Source organism: Drosophila arizonae, chromosome 4 (assembly GCF_054131065.1).
Source record: "Drosophila arizonae isolate 15081-1271.41 chromosome 4, UAZ_ARI_1.0, whole genome shotgun sequence".
NCBI classification, from domain to species: Eukaryota; Metazoa; Arthropoda; class Insecta; order Diptera; family Drosophilidae; genus Drosophila; species Drosophila arizonae.
Window position 1 is genome coordinate 25,001,817 of NC_142924.1, and position 19,259 is coordinate 25,021,075.

The window sequence follows — 19,259 nt, forward strand, 5'->3', positions numbered from 1 at the left end:
TTGTGCCACTGCGCTGGCCTGACAGGAGGGCAGGCCCTCCTCCTGCTTTGGCACAATTCAATAAGCATCAATCGCAATTGACTGTCAATCAAATTGCGCAACAAATCCGTCGAGCTGCGTCAATGAATTTTAATATTGCCACAAACAACAACCGTAGAAAAGAAACAAAAGGCGCGCTGCGGAAATTCAGCAGGAAGCGGGGACTGGGAGCTGCCGACTCGGCTCAAATGAAGACGCGTAATGAAATATTCGCACTTGTGGAAGTCAGTGCGCAAATGTCCAATTGAAATTAATAAAAACACTTCAATTTCCGATGCCAATCAGAGAACAAAAAAATGAAGAGCTCACGACAGCAACGCAGGCCGCTTCTGACAGCCGCACGCGCCAGGCTTTACTGTACTTAGTATTCGCCCCCGCATCGCCTGAGCTGTCACTTTGACAGCCCCCACAGCCGGCCGGAAGTCTGCAAGCCGAGCGTGTGAGATGTTTATCAAGTGAGCAAGATCCTTAGAACTCCGCTCACATTTCATCAGATAAGCAGCTTGTCGAGATTTACGAAATCGAGCTGATTATGTCCCGGTGATTGCGCAGCCCGGGCAGCACCACAGCCCAGGCCGCGTGTCAAAGGGTGGTCCAGCCCACGGCTGGCTGTTTACCTTTTGCATTTTCATTTTCCATGCTCCGGGTCCGTCCACGGGATCTGCAGTTGTTCCGCCCGCTTATCTGTTGTTATACAAGCGGCATTGGTTATGGGAAACGCATAAATCAGCTTGACTCCTCTCAATTTGATTCTAATTTACGGCACACGTTGCGCTAACATCATTTGCGATAAGCTCGCGCTTACACTATTCACAATAGCAGCTACACAGTAATTGATTTCCATGAGAAACAAAATCGGAACCAAGGAACATCTGAACATGGGAAACTGCATGATACTGAAAAATGGTAAATCGTCTGTATGAAAAAGTAAAATTTTATTTTGCAGCCAATGATCCGAAGTAATTAAAACAGAAGCCGTAGAACAAATGATTAAGCCTTATTAATTTACAAAAAACTTGAAATGATCTGCCAAAATTTATGGTCAAATGCATAGAGCAAGGCATCACCGGATGTTAAGACTAAGACTAAGACTACATTTCAGTCACTCAGTCAAATTTTTAAAAATTTATTTATATTTTGGCCACGGAAATATAATTATAATCATGATAAAAAGAACAAATTAAGTCAAATAAATAATGTACCGTAACACATGTATCGACAGTATTCAAATTAAATAATGGCATGCTTCGAGATAGTTGATTCTTTATGGTATCTCAGTCAGGGCCAAATTTGAACTCTATGGGCTACATATAAATTAAGAACAAGTTTAATAACATCAATAATCAAACCGTTTAAAATGCAAATCAGAATGTATTTGATTTTGCAACTAAATCGTAATGGGAATCTAGCTCTAGCTTAAATACGCCGCCTTAGGCATTGGATAGAAGTCGTGTCGATCCCTGGATCTGCATATCCGTCGATTAGAGCTTTCTTATTTGTTTCTTGGTATATTAGTTCCTTGAACCACAGAGTGGGATTCTTATTATTAGTTTACTTAGTTTTAAAACATATTTTATTTGCAAATTTCTTGATATTAAATTAAATATTATGAATCGAATAAAGTTCAAATTCAAAGTTCTACTCAAAAATCTTATTTCATAAAATTCTCAACATTGATTACATTCTACATAAATTTACTTACTATGCGTATATTTTTATACACTTATACATATTTATACAAAACTCTTCATACTATTTTTTCTTTTTATTTTTTTTCGTATGACTTTAATAATTTGGGCTCTAACTAAAATTAAAAAATGTATTCTATTTTATTATATATTATTCATTTATGCATTTGACACCTTAACAATTATGTTTAAGGCTCTATCGTAGAACAAATCAATTAATATGGATCAATATGAAAGAATATATATATTTTTTAACTGTTTATATTCCTTACTTCACAACTTTAATTTGTTCTTCCATTGGGATTCTTGGTTCATTCTCGTGAATATCCATAGATGTACTGCCCCATCATTATCTATATATATAAAAGAAAGTTGTGTAAAAGTGAAGACTGCTTATAACTTGATTTGGGCTGAACCAATTTTCATGGTTTTTGATTTGTTGGATTTGTCTCCGCAACGAGTTTAGTATAGGGTCTTAAAAATACTGAACAAATTTGCCGAATACTTGAAAAACGCGGTTTTTTCCCCAAATGTTCAAATTTTTTTTATACCCAGTAGGCTTGGTAACAGTGACAGTTTTGACAATAGTGTAGAAGTAAATAAACAAATGTAGTCAGTCAGTCTACGGTCTCCTGACCTCGAGCAGACCTGACTATTCAAAAAAAAAAAAAAAAAAAAAAAAAAAAAAAAAAAAAAAAAAAAAAAAAAAATTTTCAAATCAAAAGGAAAAATATTTCAAATCAAAAATCTGCAAAAAATCAAAAGATTAAAACCTGACTGTTCAAAAAATAAATAAAAAATAAAAAATTCGAAATTAAAAAAAAAAAAGGTAATTATTAAAAAGTGTATTTTTGGCTTTTTATATTTTCGGACTTTTAAACTTTATAAATATTTCAAATCAAAAATCTGAAAAAATTAAAAAAAAAATCAAAAGATTAAAACCTAACAATCAAAAATAAATAAAAAATTCAAAATTCAAAATTCGAAATTAAAAAAAAAAAGTTAATTATTAAAAATTGTATTTTTGGACTTTTACAAAAGCTAAATATCTCGAAAGTTCAGGTATTTGTTTGTCTCAAACATAAATTTGTGTAAATTATTTATATTTATATTTCTCGATTGTTTTATATGGTTTTGTGCGAGGGCAGTATTACTATTAATAAAAATGCCGCGTCCTAGAAGATCTAATCTTTCCCGGCGGACCCATAATGCAATTAGGCAACGGAATAGCGCGAGTCAATTATCTGACGAAGAGCGAGAAATCGCCCGAGAAAGGCTCCGCGTTAGTACCCAGGGAAGAAGGGCCTTAATTCGTGCTTCTCAAAGAGAGACAGCCCGTGAAATGGCAATAAGAAATGGTTCAAGGATTGATTTGAATCGAGCAGCGTTTCGATATGATTGCACCATTGATTACAGCTTGAATCGTTTAGTTTGCATTGGTCCAATGGACGTTGTTTGCTAGCATTGTGGCGCATTGAAGTTTGCTGGTGAAACGCCCGGTTTGTGCTGCCTTAGTGGTAAAGTGACATTGCCATTAGCGGTCACCATAGCCATTGCGTTCCCTGCTTTATGGCGAAACACTAGAATCACGACATTTTCTAGCGAACACTCAAAAATATAATGCCTGTTTCCAAATGACATAATTTGGGGCGGAAAATATTGGAGACGGATATTTAAGGTAATTTACGTTAAAAATTTTATTTTCTATGACTGCCAAAAAAAAATTTTGAATAATGTAGTTTGTTAGATTTCTGTAAATAGTGTTTGTAAATATAACTATAATAACTATGGCTTTGAATTTAAAGATTCAAGGCCAGATTTGCCATCGCATTGGATCATTGCAACCTATTGAAGATGCACAGCAAAAATTCTTGCAAATATACTTCATGGGCAATATGGAAGAACAACTTGACCGGCGTCAAGAAATGAACACAGCTATGAAAAGAGCAATTCTCCATGTGCAAACTGTGCAATGGAACGCGTTTGGTGATAAGAAAACTGATGAGCAATGTGATTCACGCGTTGATACTCAAAGGAAAATTTAAAGATGAGGAAGTTCTTATTCCTAGGATTCCGATGAGCTCAACAGATATGCCCTTTGAATTTAAACGAATTCAATTCCCGCATCGTCTTGCCTTCGCCATGACGATCAACAAGTCACAGGGCCAATCTTTGACTATTTGTGGCCTCAATCTAGAAAATGCGTGTTTTTCTCATGGTCAATTGTACGTGGCATGCTCACGTATTGGCAAACGATCCGCATTATTTCTTCTTGCACCCGACCAAAAAACGAAGAATGTCGTTTACAACAAGGTGCTTGAATGAAAATCCGATTAATAAATTTATCAGTGTATCCCAGCCTGAACAACATAGCTTTCAACAATTTTTTACCTAGAAATAATATAGAGGGCAATGCAACGTTTGCCGGGCCAGCTAGTATGTTATATTTCATATGGAACAAATCTTAGTTTGGATTCTTTTTCAATAACTGTTTTTCGGTGTTTCAAAGCGTATCAGATTATTGCATTGAATTGCATGTGAATGTGAGTAATGAGCGAAGGCTACGAATTATTAATGACACATAATATGCTTTTAATAAATCAAAACTTTAAATGCTTTGGAGGGCATTGTGCCGAGTGCTGCAAACTGAAATTATTTTTTTTTTTTTTTTTGAGTATTTTGTGAAAAATGGCACGCACGAGTGGAAAAGCCTTGGAGATGACATTCAATGCGCCGCTGTCGAGCCCTTCAGGAAGGGGTGCGTGGCTCGCAGGGTGGTGGCAACGGCGGCGGCGATAGCGGTGGCGGTGGTGGGATGGGAGGCATTGTCACACATGCGGCTGACGTGTTCTCGTGTTCTGATTTAACTAATTGACACATGTAGCAAAGTAAATCAATTCGGCAGTTCGGTAATTCGAGCCGCCATCGAGCACGGGCTGGATTCACGCTGCGGCTTCAACTTCAGGGCGAACAAAAAAAAAAAAAAAAAAAATGTCTATGAAACGATCCAGCTCCTCTCCTTCCCTCTGCTCTGCTGTGTGTTCGAGTGTAATTCGATATGTCAACAGTGTCGGGAGGTTGCTGCAAAATGTAAAGAAGCAAAGATACTTTGCGAAAAGTAAAAGTAGCGAAGGTCAACATCATCAAAATGTCTGGCTAAACTTGCGGGCAGGACAAACACACATGCCACACACCCCACGTACCACATGCCACATGCCACATGCCAGGGCAGTCGCTCCAAGGAGCAGGCCATGTCTGCTAGCTGCTCTCGGCTGCTGGTGGCCGAAGGCCAAAGAAGCCGCTCGCCTCGCCTTGTAGTGAAAATGATAATGTTAAAGTTTACAACTTAAGTCGTCAAAGTCAAACACACTCTGGGGAAATTACAAACACATTCGTGGCTGCCCCAGGACCTCTCCACTGCCGCTGCATGGGGAGGTCAAGAGCTGAGGGTGGCGACTGGAGCGAACTTTTGTCTTATGTGATGAAATGGACTCGCACTAAGTTTACCTGCTCTAGTCTTGAGCTGACTATCGGATGTTCTGTTTGTTGTTCCAGCTTCTCGTGCTCCTTCTCCTGCTCCCCCTCCTGCTGCTGTTGTAATGCTCCTTTATGCTTTTACAGCGCTTCGGGGTGGTATTAGTGTAAAGCTCGCCCCGACGCCACTTTCGGTGGCTTAACTTTGAGATACAACAACAGTGGGCCCCGCTTGTTCTGCCCGGCCATTAGCATAAATAAACGCTCTAAGTGCGCTCCATAAAGGTGTAAATGCTTGATATTATTAGCCAAGCCAAGGCTGAGCGACTCTCTGTCTGGCCGAGAGGAGAAACCGCCAACGGCCCGAGACGCGGGGCACTTTTGCTAGCGCTAAAATTTTATGCTGCGCCAAGACATAAAATTTGCTCTCAAGCATTTCATAAAATTTTGTTGCGCGTCAGAACAAGTTGCAATCCGGAATGGACTCGACTTTTGTTGTCTCATCAAATGAAATTTTATTAAATGAGAGCAAACTTTTGCCGTGAATCCGCGGCCAGTGCTGGTTCCTTCCACTCAGCTGATGATGATAATGAGTGAATGCATCACATAGTACATAATCGAGAATCGATAACACTGGAGCCTCTATGCTCGCATATATAGCCATTCCCATGCACCCCTTCTCCCTCCCGCCTGCTCCTACAGCTGCAATATCCGATTTCTTCGCTTCGATTTTCAATCGGCAGGAGGCACAAGTAATACCCTCATTAAAATGCGCAAACGTTCTGTTTATGCACCGAAATTACGTTTGAGTTTCTCTCCATTGAAGTGGCGCTCTATTCATTCCGGGTGCTAAATGCACAGCCTTTATTCATTTCATGGCCACGTTTATTGTTTTCCAAGTCATTTTCGGCATCTTATCAATTTTACTCACAAAGGCAGCAGCTGCCTGCTGCCTGCTCCTGCTCCTGCTCGTGCTCCTCGAGCAGGAGTCGTGGCAATAAAAGAGTAACCATTGTTTCCGTTCGGCTGTCATTGATAATGGAGACACCCGGAACATTGTCTTTGGGCAACGCCTCCCTGCCTCGGCTGATGCTGGAGCACTTCAGCTGGCTTCCGTGCAACGTGAAACGTGACTCTCTTATCAATTCGACTTACTTATTGTGAAGCAGCAGGCGTCACTCCCCCCTCTCGGGCTGCTGCCAGCTACAGCTGCAGGACGCTATCGCAACGGCAATTAAAATTTGTAGCTATTGCTAAATGGCGACTACAATGGGGAGCTCCAATTCGATTTCGATTGCGCATCGTTTGCAAATCATTTCGCAATTGCCAAGCATTGAACTGGGTTTGGGGCAACTACTTCCGCTGCTCCCCTCCAATCTATACATGCCGCTGCCACTTCTACCTCCGCTCAGCTCCGCCCCCCAGTTATGCGGCCTCATTTTTCACAGTGACAGCGCAATGGGCGTTAATTGCGTGGGTTTGGTTAAGGTTGAGATAAGCGCGCGTGATTTTCCTACGAATTTGCGCCCGACGGGCACAAACGCCCATCGCTTGGAGGGGTTGCTCAAATTTTGACTTGTTACGAGCTTGGCGGCATTCTCCCTCTCTTTCTTTTTTTTCTATCTTCATCTTCAACAATTCAAATGCGCTCTGCGATAAGAGCACACAGGGCAGGAGGTCAAAGTGTATTTTTTGAATTGGCAAAACGTGCTGCAAATGGCTTAATTACGTCTGAAGAGCCAACTTTGATCTTGACTTTTGTAAGGTAAAACTCAAGCCGTTGTCTGGCCTGGGCGGAAATTTGAGATATACGAGATTGATTTTGAAATGCGCAACAATTTCAGTCTGCTTTTGCCCCAATGAAATTCTGATTTCATTAAAATTAATTTTACACAAAATATGACAGAATTTTACTTATTATATTATATCGGGACTTAACAATGTGCCACTCCAATAATTTCCTTTAATCTTTAACATTTTTAATCTCTGCTAAAAATAAATTTGTAGCATTAGCTTTATATGATTGTCAAAGAAATGTCGAGTGGAAATAAATCACAATAAAACGAAATTAAATAAAATAACAATTGCTATTGCGTTAAAGTTCACTTACTTTCAAAACACAGATGATAGCTGAGGATTTTTAGAAAATTTGAATATTCAAAGCAGATTTTGATTACTGATACTGTAAATATATATAATAAGCGAGCACCCACTCTTTTTTCTGCTTGAGGACATAGAGTGCCTCATATAAATGGTATTGCTGCTACTCTAACAAACAAGAAATTTCCCATTATTACATCACAAACATAGAATAGAATGGAATATCTTCATATTATATTTACCATAGCTTTAAGTATTTTAGCATACAGTGAGTAACATTAAAATTCGTTTTTATATATTTCAACTCCATGCGCAAATAAAACATGTAATATTAATTGAATGTAAAAAAAAGGTAAATGATAAGATATAGATTGCAAAATTACCTTTTCAAAGAAATTTGCATATATAAAAATATTATTCTACAAAGAATGGCATTATATAATGTTACTTCAGTATTCTACATAGATTAAACGAAAGCTAGCTGAAGTTGTTGCGGAAAACATTCAACAGTCAGGTGGCTCGTGCCTCTTCTTTGTATACGATATCACATTTTTTTATAGTGAATAACTTTATTGAGTTTAAGAAAACGCAGAAACTACCAGCATTGATTAGAGAGCGAATGCCTTGAAGAATTCATTTTGTTTTGAAATTAGATTTCGCCGTACCTCGACTTTTATTTTTGCCTGGGCATCACTGTATCCATAATTGCCCAAGCCTCTGTAGGCGTGAAAATGGGCGGGCCGGCAGCATTTATATGCACATATTTCACAGTAAACATGACTTGACAACATGTCTGCCTCTTTCGCATGGTCTAAATATGTAAACAAATAGTTTCGGCAATTGCCAAGTGGGGCATGTCAGGACCACATGCGAGGCCCTCACCTCCACGCAGACGCACATGTGGTCAGAAAGAGAGAGAGAGAGAGAGAGAGAGAGGAGAGACAGAGAGGAAGAATGTGCCCCAGCCCTAGCCGGCGAGTAGCTGCATGTTGTGGCATGCGGTTGTGCAACGGCAACAACTTTTGCAACATGCAAAGCGAACCAGACGACTCGACTCGCCTCGCCTCGCCTCGACTCACTGCCCTCTGCTTGGATAGCTAAATAAACGAGGCCTTAAATCGAACTTTGTACACGGCTCGGGTCGTTCCGGATTGTTATGGCTGTGCCGGAGGCCAGGGCTCGACCGGGCCAGGACACGGCAGGTAGCTACCGGGCTACCGGGCTGCCGGGCTGGCGTCTCGTTTGAGGTTAACATATTTCAAGCCGCCACCCAAGCGGCTCTAATGACAGCCTGCGAGACCGGCTAACTGCCTGGCCATTTAACATGTTGCCAGCATGCGTGGCAATTTCGCAAATTATAAATTTTCCACCTGCACAATATGCTGCATACCTGGCCAATTGGGTGCGGGCCCGCAGCCCACATAACTGTTGTTTAAACTTTTAAGCGCACACGCTTCCTGCCGCAGCAACAGCGAAGCCACAGCGAGCAACAAGAGCAACAACGACGACAACTATCTGACAATTGATCGTTGTTGGAGCTGAACAAAGATTCAACTTGGCTTCTTGGCGCTGTCTGCCAGCTGAAATTAAGTCGACACCGGTTGATAGTTGCCCGCAGGGGAGGGAGGCGGGAGGCGGGCTGGCCCGTAAATACCGCAGCTGCTGCTATCTGTTGTTTCCGCATTCAAATAGTTTGGCAGCACTTTTCCGTGTAAAACACGGCGTATGACGCGTGTTCGCCGCGCTCGCTCGGAACTTGTGGATCAAGTTTTGAAACTGTGCTGCGATGTTAGACATTGTTTGAGCAATTTGCAAACAGTATCATAAATAAGCAAGATTTAATGTCTGGTTGCTTAAAGTGCATTGCGCAGCGATTGAATGCGAGTCCCAGCTGCATGCCATCGCCCGGATAAATCAATTTGCCCACATCTCTACGACATACGATATATAAATGCTCGATTCGAAATAAATTTAGTGAGAACAAGGTCCTCAATAACTCAACTGGGGCAGCTGACCCCAGGGCAAGAAATTTGCATTGAACAAAACGGAAAATGCGAGCAATTTGCGTAAGAGCAAATTAAATATTGTAACTGTAAAATAAATCTGATATGCCATGTATCGAAGGCAAAGTGCAAAGTGCAGAGGACAACAGGCAGCAGGACTGCCAGAGAGCAGGAGAGCGAAGAGCGGGGAGCAGGAGCAGGAGAGCCGTGGCAAGGGGACAACAGAGCAATCGAGTCGAGAATGCTTCCGTTTACCGCCTGCATAAACAAGACTGCACAAAAATATAAACAATATGCAAAACATGATGAAGACTGCGGAACAGCTTCAGCTGCAGCTCTCGCCTGGGCTGCTTGCCAAATATCAAGTATACGAACTGTGGCTTCACCCTGACTCCCCGACTGGCAGCTCTGCATAACTAAAGGCGTGAGTGTGCGTAGGGAATTCGTAACAAGGTCAACATTTCGAAACATTTTGGAATATGCTGCCATCAATTTAACATCAAATGGCCATAAATCTTCTACAGAGTTTATTGATTAAATGCTGCTAAATAAATATTTAATATACACGAGCGATATACATACATACATATGTATATATACCTATGCGACGTCAACGACAATTTGTACGTCAAATATTGAATTAAAAGTGCGCCAATAAAACTACGTTTCCCATCCAAAATGAAATCAAAACTTTTCTCTCTCGACTGCGACAACAATTTATATCAAATGAACGCAACTGCAGCAAAATTAGAGCAAAAGTCCTCCTCCACTTTGATTGACGTTGCATCAATATCAATCGAAAGTCAACAGACTATGTACAAATACATATACACATGTATTTGCATATATATGTGAATTTGTATATTTAAAAGCATTTGCCCGCTCCTCATTTTAAGTGAGTTTTTTCTTTCTTTTGAATTGTGTTTGTCTTTGCCTTCTGTTTGCTTTTGTCGAGACACAGAGACAACGAAAGGCAACGAATTTAAAATACTTCACTGCGAGTGGAATTCATTAAAAATATCGAAACGATATTCAAATGTGACTGTCAGGCCGATAGCACTGAGAGGTCGCATTGCTTGCTTTAACTTGACAATAAATAATCCATATTGAGCCAAGATCTTCGCTTAGCTAAAGGCTCAAGGATTAAATTGTTGACGTCGCGTCGCATAAGCAAAATGTGATTCGATCAGTCAAGATTGATTTTTTAATCGGCTCTAAGAAATTACGAACTGAGAGCAATGGATAATACTTCTTCAAATATACAATGAATTCAATTAGATAATGCTTTGACCTGTTACCCTGTTATCTGATTTAAATAATTCAATAGATAAGTTCATTAATAAGGGATCCTTTAATGCCTAATTTGATCACAAGCTTAAGAATAATATTTCAAATTCGGAATGTCTGACCGAAAAGCATGAGAAGCACAGTTGATCTTAGTATGTTAAAGATTGTCTTCAAGTCTCCAGCTTCAATGACGGCAAAGGTGCTTTACACTCATGGTCTGTTGAACCCGTAGAAAAGCCCGTAAAAGTTATGAAGTAAACGTGTCAACAGACGACATTTGGACATCCGTTAGGAACAGAGGACATCACATATATCCACCACAGGCGCTATTTGAGCTCAGTCTAAACATTTTTGCGGATCCTTCAGCAATCCGCACACTTAAAATATTTACGCAATCAGAATTAATGCAACTGTCATGTTTTCTGTCCCCGGCCTCCGTTCTCCGACCTCGCTCACGAAGCGTTTAATGCAAATACACTTTAGAATTGCAGTCGACCGCATCAGGAAGGGTGGCCTCTCTTCCTGCTCCTGCTCCTGCTGCTGCTGCTCCTGCTCCAGTTACATTCGGCTGGCTGATGCATGTTTAAATTTAAACAGTAAAACCAAACTCATTACCAACAACAGGCGAGTGTGTTCTGTGTGCTGTGCTGTGCTGTGCCGTGATGTGTCCGTCGTCGTTGTCAAATTACCAAACTGTCCTTTGCGTAATTTTGTGGACATTGAAAATCGCTTTGATTGAACCGCATGCCAGGCAGCAGCAACAACAACAACAGCAACAACAACAACAAATGCTACAACTGCTGCACTACAATGGCCGCACATAAAACAAACAGACCACGTCCTGCCAGTGTCCTGGCCACATCCAAATCCACTTGCAATTGCAGCTGCAAATGCGCTCCGCTGCACTTACACGCATCCCAACTTCAGCTCCATGTGTAAATTGCCGATGCGGATGCGGATTGGGCATTGGGCATCGAACATTGGACATTGGGTATTGGGTATTGGGTATTGGGTATTGGAGAATTAACGATTGGGGACGTGGAGGATTAAGGGATTGGTTTTATGTCGCTTGCGCTCGAATGGAGACGCATTTTACTGCCCTGCTAATCTCTGAGCGATGCGTTGCGCCAATGCGAAGTAAAAGCGAAACCGAACTCGGGCAACTGAGCCCGGCGAGTGGGCGTGGGCGTGGGGGTGTGTGTGGGGCGCGGGGCACGTTTGCCGGCCCAGCAAGTTGACTTTGAAAATCAATTAACAACATCAAACAGACACTGGCTGCTGACGTGACGTGGACTACAGCCTCCGGCCTCCAGCCTCCGGCGTCCGGCGTCCGGCGTGCGGCGTGCGGTGGTTGAGGGTCGCCTCGCAAGTGTGTAAATTGCAACTGTAAATCAAATATGACAACGCAGCCGATGCAATATTTCCATGTGTGTCAGTCACATTAATTGTCCGAGCCAAGTGGGCGGCCATTGGCCTGCATTGGCCCCGGGTGGGCGGGGCATATTTTATTGTTGCGTTAATGAGTGTGCATAGCGCTGCCGTGGGCTTGAGTGACCAGAGACGCAACGGGTGTGAGCCAGGCATAGAATATGCTTTGCATTCCCAATGGACCCACTGAACCCACTGGAGCTGCACTCCACTGTTGCAGTGGTGCAAGCTGATGCTGATGTGGCATAAAAATATGTTGCCATACGGCATGTGGAGGGCAGTTTAATTAATTATATGTGCAACTTGCTTGAATGAAAGGACATTAATTGGATATTGATTGCACGAGTGATAAACAGTGGGCCACTCGGGCTGCAAAGTAGTTGAAGGAGCTGTCCCGAAGCTCGCCCAGCTTCAACTTCCACCCCCCAAAAAAGTCGGTTAAAGCGAAAGTGAGAGCATCGCAGGTGGCATAAAACTTTTCAGGTCAGTGACTCGTCGGCTCGTTGGCTCTTTGATTCCTTTGACTCGCTTACTCATTGAAGGAAAGCATTTGCAACTTTTCTAATTAAACAAGCAGCAAATTAGTTAAATCAACTTAATCAACTCGAAGCGACAACGCACACACACATAAATAAATGTATATATATTAATGGAGTTACACGCAGACGAATAGACGCGCACAGCAAGTACCCCTTAGATGTACTCAGACACGAGCTAATAAAATTATTTGCTCAACAACTGCACAGTCCGCAAAGCAAACAAATGGGAAAAGAAACTGCATGGCAAGTTATGAGCACGTAGATGACATAAAATGTTTTGGGCTCTGCTGTGGGAGAGATGAGTCCGCTTCATCGCATTTGCATGCAGCTCGCAGCAAGCATGACGTGATAATTTACCCAACTGCCTATAGAGGCAGCCTTAACCCCGGCCTGCTAGCTGCTCGCAGGGCCCCTGCTCAAATCAGAGACAGTTTATAGGATGCAAACATCAAATTTGATGACGTCTCTGCTATAATTATGCGCGATTTGTTGTGTACAAAGCGACTGGCTGGGAGGTGGGCGGAGTTGTGGAGCAATATAAACTGAAGTCGGCGACGATTTTAATGGGCACTTTATTAGGGGGGGAACTTGGATGGGACGCTGCTCCCCAGCTCGCGCCAATAAAACTTTATGAATGCCTGTCAGATAAACAGCTGAGATTAATTTCAATAGTTTATGATCGAAGCTAGATAGTCGGGGTGACTTGAATCAAGTAATTCTTAAAGCTCTAGCTCCGACAGCCCGAGTCAGTGGTGCGTTGGTCTCCATTGTCGAAAAAATGCCAGCTAGACAAAGTCAGACCGAAACGCAGACCGCATTATCTCGCCCTCCTCCTGCTTAGCGTCCCGTTCATGGGCTAAGCTGAAGCTCTCGCCGCGACATGTCTGCGGTATGTGGAAGACCTTTCATTGGTGCAATTTTCTTTGACCGGCTAGACGCCATTAGAGCTGTGGCTGGTGGCATTCCAGAGGAGGCTGGGCGTCGAGCTGTTGACTGCTCTGTGGCGATAACTGGGAATTAATTAAACGCCGAATGAAATTAAAATGAAACCGCAAACTCGAAAGCTGCCTTCAAGTGGTGCGCCATAAGGTCTATTAATAATGGCATAAACGACTTAAAGATATAAATTCGGATATGCTATGCAGTGCCACACCCCTTTAAGGGCAGAAACAGTCCACGACTAGCCCCATGAGCTCTGTTGCCCAACTGTGGCTTTCATAATGTTTGACGGCTGCTTCCTCTTTTTCTGTGCATTCTTCTTCTTCTTTGTCTGCATTCATCGAGCAGGCCTAACAACATAGGGCGAATCCCCACGCCTCCTGTCTAAAAGGGTGAGTGGGTCGGGCGGAAACTCGAAACGAAACAACTGCAGCAAATGCAACTCTGGCAGCGACTTTCCACTTCCGCTGCACTAAAAGTTTAAGTTCATTTCCGCTAGGGCGTAGAATTTTGCGAAAAATTAATTAGAAGTTGCACAAACACGCGACTGGACCTGGACTCCCTCGCCCGTATCACTGCGTCGCCCTCTGCCCTCTTCCCTTGCATCTTTTGTTCTCTGTTCTCTTTTGCTCGTCTCTCTTTGAATAACATTTGCGCCACCACTTGGCTTAGCAAATTCATAGATCAGCTCCTAGATGCAGCTCCTTCGATATGCGTCGTTCTCACGAACTGTTTGTCCGCCATTCTCTCGAAATGCTTCCGACCTCCGCGGAGCTCCGCTTTGTTGGCGCACCTTCAATGCCAGCTGCAGAGACACGTTCGTCTTGTCATTTTGTAGTATGTAATTAGTAGCTATTAATTAAGATTAACACTTGATAGCTCCCACTTCTTAGCGGGCAACGACGCAACGTGTCCATGTCTTGCCCCCAGTTTGGGTCCTCGACTAACGTGTCGACCCGTCGCCCGAGTTTCCCACATAAGTTTCAACCAACTGACAGAGATAAATGACTGCCATTGCACCAAGTACACGACGATTAGATAACGCTTAAAAAGCCAGTAACTTCCGTAGAGCGTATAGTAGCCACCCAGGCGATGCTCTAACTGTCTGAACTCCAGATGCAGAAAATGAGTATGCTTAGACATATGCAAATACATATTTAACAAATATTATGTATATAATGATGTGCACATTATAGCTAAAAAGGTAAACTGAGTATTAAGAATATAAAGATTCAATTCAAAACTGTGATTATTAAAACTCCATTTAAGCAGCAGTAAGTTTTTCCTTTGTCAATGTTCTTCTCAAACACTCTTCCTTTTGAACTGGTGCTGCCATTCTTTTAAGATTATGTGGCCTCGCCGCCCGACACAGCTTGTTGCAGATATATGGCTTACAGCCAATGATAATGATAATGAAATATAAATCTTACTGAAAGATAATCATTCGAATTTTGATTTTCTAAAGTTTCAACGGATTTATTTGAACAGGATCCATACGACGATCCATAAGAGGAAATTATTCGATTGCAACCATATAGACTTCAAATATTTACAGTAGAATAGAGTTATATTTTAAAGAACAGTATGAATGCGAGGAAAACAATAAAGGCGTATTCAAAAAATCCCGTTAGATGTTAAGCACTTGTTTAGCTAGAGCTGATGAGCTGACGATCTCTAGCGAAGAGATCGGGGAATTCTTGATACAGCTCTAAAGACAAAAGATTTCCTTCACATAATTTGATATGATATAAATCCTATATTCACAAAAGTGTTTTAAGAAAAAGTCAATTAAAGAGACTGTGTGCTGATAGAAGTTTCCGTTTCGTCTCATTTCAGGCCTGAAGGATCCTAATTTGGACAGGCACACCACTAAAGGTAAGAGGGCGGAGGTCCTCATTTTATTCGGCTGGCCCAATGGAAATCATAAATTTATTAAGGCCCCACTTAGGTCCAAATTGTCGAAATAATTGCAAACCAAAATTTGTTGCTCGACACAAAGTCAAAGGGCGCCACAGTAACCCCGGCGAAACCCACACACTCAACCACAATAACTATAAATTCCCAGGACCCGGAGCCCGCTCCCACCGAGCAGACGAAGAGGCGAAGAAGCCAGCAGCCTCTTTAAAACGCAATCAAGCTGAAAATTAATTAAAATTTTAAGCGGGATATGAAAATAATGTGCAGCCAAAAGAAATTACACTGGCAAACAAAGCAGTGGAGCTACCTCTGGCCACACCTCAGATCATGAGTTGAGGCACCCAGCCCCTGCTCTGCCTAGAGGAGTCGGCGTTTAATTTAAAACTCACTTGTTACATTCTTAGACGCTGACTTCGACGGCAGTCTTCAGTCTTCAGTCTGCGTGTTTGTCCCAGTTGGAAGTCGTCTCGATTTCATTAAAAATGTTTTTATGCTCACATTATCCCTTTACTTTAGCGTCGACTTCACGTCTCGCTGTTTTAGTGAGCAATTTAATTTGACTATGAAACGGCAGCCGCATCCTTGACACTTTCGCTTTCCACCTCCCCACCGCTCCGCCCTTCCACGTAGCTGGCTACCCTTGCCGATGGCTTGTTTTAAGCAGCTTAAGCTTGTCGTTGAGGTGCTCGTTACCCACGGCTGCTGCTCCTGCTACTCCTGCTGCTGCTGCTCCGGCTGCTGTTGCTGTTAAAGGGCTCATAATTTCACGCTCCGCGCACACACAAGTCCCCCTCGCCGTGTTGCACCTGTGGCCTTTAACTGAAGAGTTCTCACCGATTCCGCTGTGCGTGTGTCGACACAATTTACACCAAAGGCTTTGCTTCCTCTCGCTTTGAGCTGCTGAAGGCCCCACCTCAATCCAATCAAGCTTAAGTGCGATGTTGAATGCCCTGGATCTGCAATTGCCGACTTCTTGGCATCGCATGCATCACGATCTGTGCTTTAAGCAGTCTAGCACTGAGCTAAATGCTGACAATTTAAAAGTTTTTGCTTAACAAACCTTTAAACGAAACTCTCACTTATACTGTGATTAGTGATGACACGAATTTAAACAAATGATACACAATAATCGATTACTTTGCATCCATCGATTGATTTCATCACAAAACAGGTTGAAGCATGGCTAGTACTTGTGATGAAATGAAACCATAATCGATTTTTCCACATAATAGTCATTTCTATCTCCTGAGTATTTTCACGGAGCAGCAGAGGATCTTTTCTCTAAAGTGGGTGCTCCTCTTATGGTAAAGAAGAATAGATTGGTCAATCTTTCGAAGTTATTGTTTCTCAATTCTAGACCTAATAAATAAATACTTACATATATATTTTGAGAATTCAATAAGTTTGTATGCAATAAACTACGTTAAAAAATTATTTTAAAAATCATTTGATTAATGAATAATCGATTATTTTATGGGCCCTAATGGCGAAATTTCAATTAATCATGATTCAATAATCGATCAATGAATTTTGTTTGCCATCACTAGCTGTGGCTGGAATCTCCATGTTTTTTTGCTTCTCTTTTAAAGGACCTTTGCATTCCTTTGAGGTCATCTGCAATGCCATGAGACGGGAGTTTATCTCTTGCCTGCCTGTTCCCAGTGGAAGGACTTGACATTAGCGTCTGACCGGGGCTTTCAAGCGAATTGGCTCTTCCACTAATGTGATGAATGGTCGTGTCAATGCACTCGCAAAAAACCGGCCATAAAAACGCCTTTGGCATCGCAATTATTCCGGTGGCACAGCCAAGACCCCGCCCACTCGCTGGCTTGCGAATTATTCCACGGCAACTAGTGCCCCATTCTCGCCAACATCACTTTAATCTCATAAATCAAACGTAGACGGGGCATACGAGCTGCAGCACTGCCGGCCGCACATATCATAGCATTTAACATATTTCACTTAGGCAAACATTTAATCCTGTACCATGTCCCAGGACCTTAGGCCTGGCGGCCTACCTGTCTGCCTGTTGGCTGGCTTGAGTCGGCAGCATTTTCATTTCCGCTAGCGTTTTATTTTTATTTCTTATTACACGTTATCAAATAATGAATATCAAATGTAATGCTTATCATTTATTTGCCAAGGCGGCGCCCAAATGGATTCGATGCCACCAACTTGTGGGAAAGCTGACCCAGCCCCAGTCCCAGCTCCAGCTCCAGCTCCAGCCAGGTGGCAACGTACATATATATTATAATATTTACTTAATTTTCATTTATAATTTTTGCCGTGGCAGGAGGCATATGAGATGGCAGCCAGACCTTGGCCGTGGATAGAAAAAGCGGGGAGAAAAAATGCTGCATAATAAGCGAGCTACGAATAGCAAAAGTTGCTCAGAATTGTCGGGATGGGGGATGGGGGATGGGGGATGGGGGGTAAAAGTCAATTGGGGTGTGTGCGGCGCCTGGTGTTGCTTGCAGGTGGCTTAAGCTGGCAGCTGAAGCGATAAGCAGAGTATTTGAATTTTTAATAAAATGAAATGCGAATCCCTACAAGCTTGGCTCGTCCCGTTCCTTAATGCATTTGCCACTTGTGCAGAAGCTGCGGCAAAAGAGAAGCGAAAGAAATTATTCAAATTCGACTCGTGGCTCGTGGCTCTTGGCTCGTGGTTGCTGCTGCCATTTCGCCATTTTCCTGTCCTGTCACTGGCTGTGAAAGCTGCGCTGCTTGCCCATCTGTTTCTTGGCACATTTGAGCCAATCTTTCGGTCAGCCAGCATCCCATTTCGTGCTTCCATTCCGATTCGCATTGTCCGTCGCTTCGGTCCGTCTGCTGCTTGTTGTCTATTCGCTTTTTGGGATTCCAATTTGAATGCTTCGTGGTTTTGCCACCGACACCCTGGCTGGGTGTCCCTACGATTCGGTGGGTCCAGCCAATATTATTTTATTCATGCCATCGTCATTGTGTTTGTCTTTTTCGCCGTCCTGCTCCTGCTCGTGCTCCTGCTCCTCAGCTTTATTGCACTTGAAAAATCGTAATTAGAATTGGTAATGTATTCAAATTAACTTTCATTTCCGTGTATTTGTTTTGGCGTCTCTTCAAGGGGGCGACGCACCCACCTGGCAAGTGAAAGCTTTAGCTTCGGCTTGACAATTAAGCGATAAGCAAGAAGCGATATTATCTGAACATCGAGCAGAGCAATAACCCAAGCACATTCCCTCTTGCAATCAAATAGAAATAGATTATTCTTCTTCTAGCTAACCCCCCGCGAGCTCGATGCCAGGATGATCTACTAAGGGGGCTGGCGGGTAGGCGGGTAGGCGGGGAATCGTTTGCGCCATCTAACACATACTTTTGCTACCATATTTCAAAATCTTTGTTTGCCCAGCCACGGAAGGAAAAGTTTCGCCGAACAAAAAGTAACTGAACGTGCGGCGGCATTGAAAGCGGCAAGAGCCAAAGCCAAAGCGTAAGCCAAAGAAAATGTGGAAGCAAGAAACTGCAGAAACTTTCGCAGGCGGAATCGTAAAGAATTCAACTAATAAAAATCAGCCACTCAAGTGCGAAAAAATCGCGAAAAGCATCATCAAATAATGTGCCACTCAAGCCGAATGCCAAGCGTGTCCAGCCCCAACTCCAGCTCCAGCTCCAGCTACCCGAACCGAACCGAAAGACAAATAGAAAACAAAAGTAAAATGTAAAAGTGAGTTGAAATAAAACTATGCTCGCTCCCAGAATCTGGCAGGGCATGCGGCCACACCCCCACCCAATACGCCCCCCTCGATGTACGTCATCGGGCGAACTTCGATGGGCTATATAGCCAGAGCTCCAATCTGTCTTCCAACGGC

At 42.7% G+C, this 19,259-nt stretch overlaps 1 protein-coding gene across 1 annotated transcript in view; it reads left to right on the forward strand.

The window, feature by feature from the left end:
- Positions 1-19,259, forward strand: part of LOC108614622 (uncharacterized) — a 63,735-nt gene that overhangs the window by 32,273 nt on the left and 12,203 nt on the right. The window contains exon 3 of the mRNA XM_018008825.2: positions 15,334-15,372. Within this exon, the coding sequence (XP_017864314.2) occupies positions 15,334-15,372 (39 nt within the window). The remainder of the gene's footprint in view (positions 1-15,333; positions 15,373-19,259) is intronic.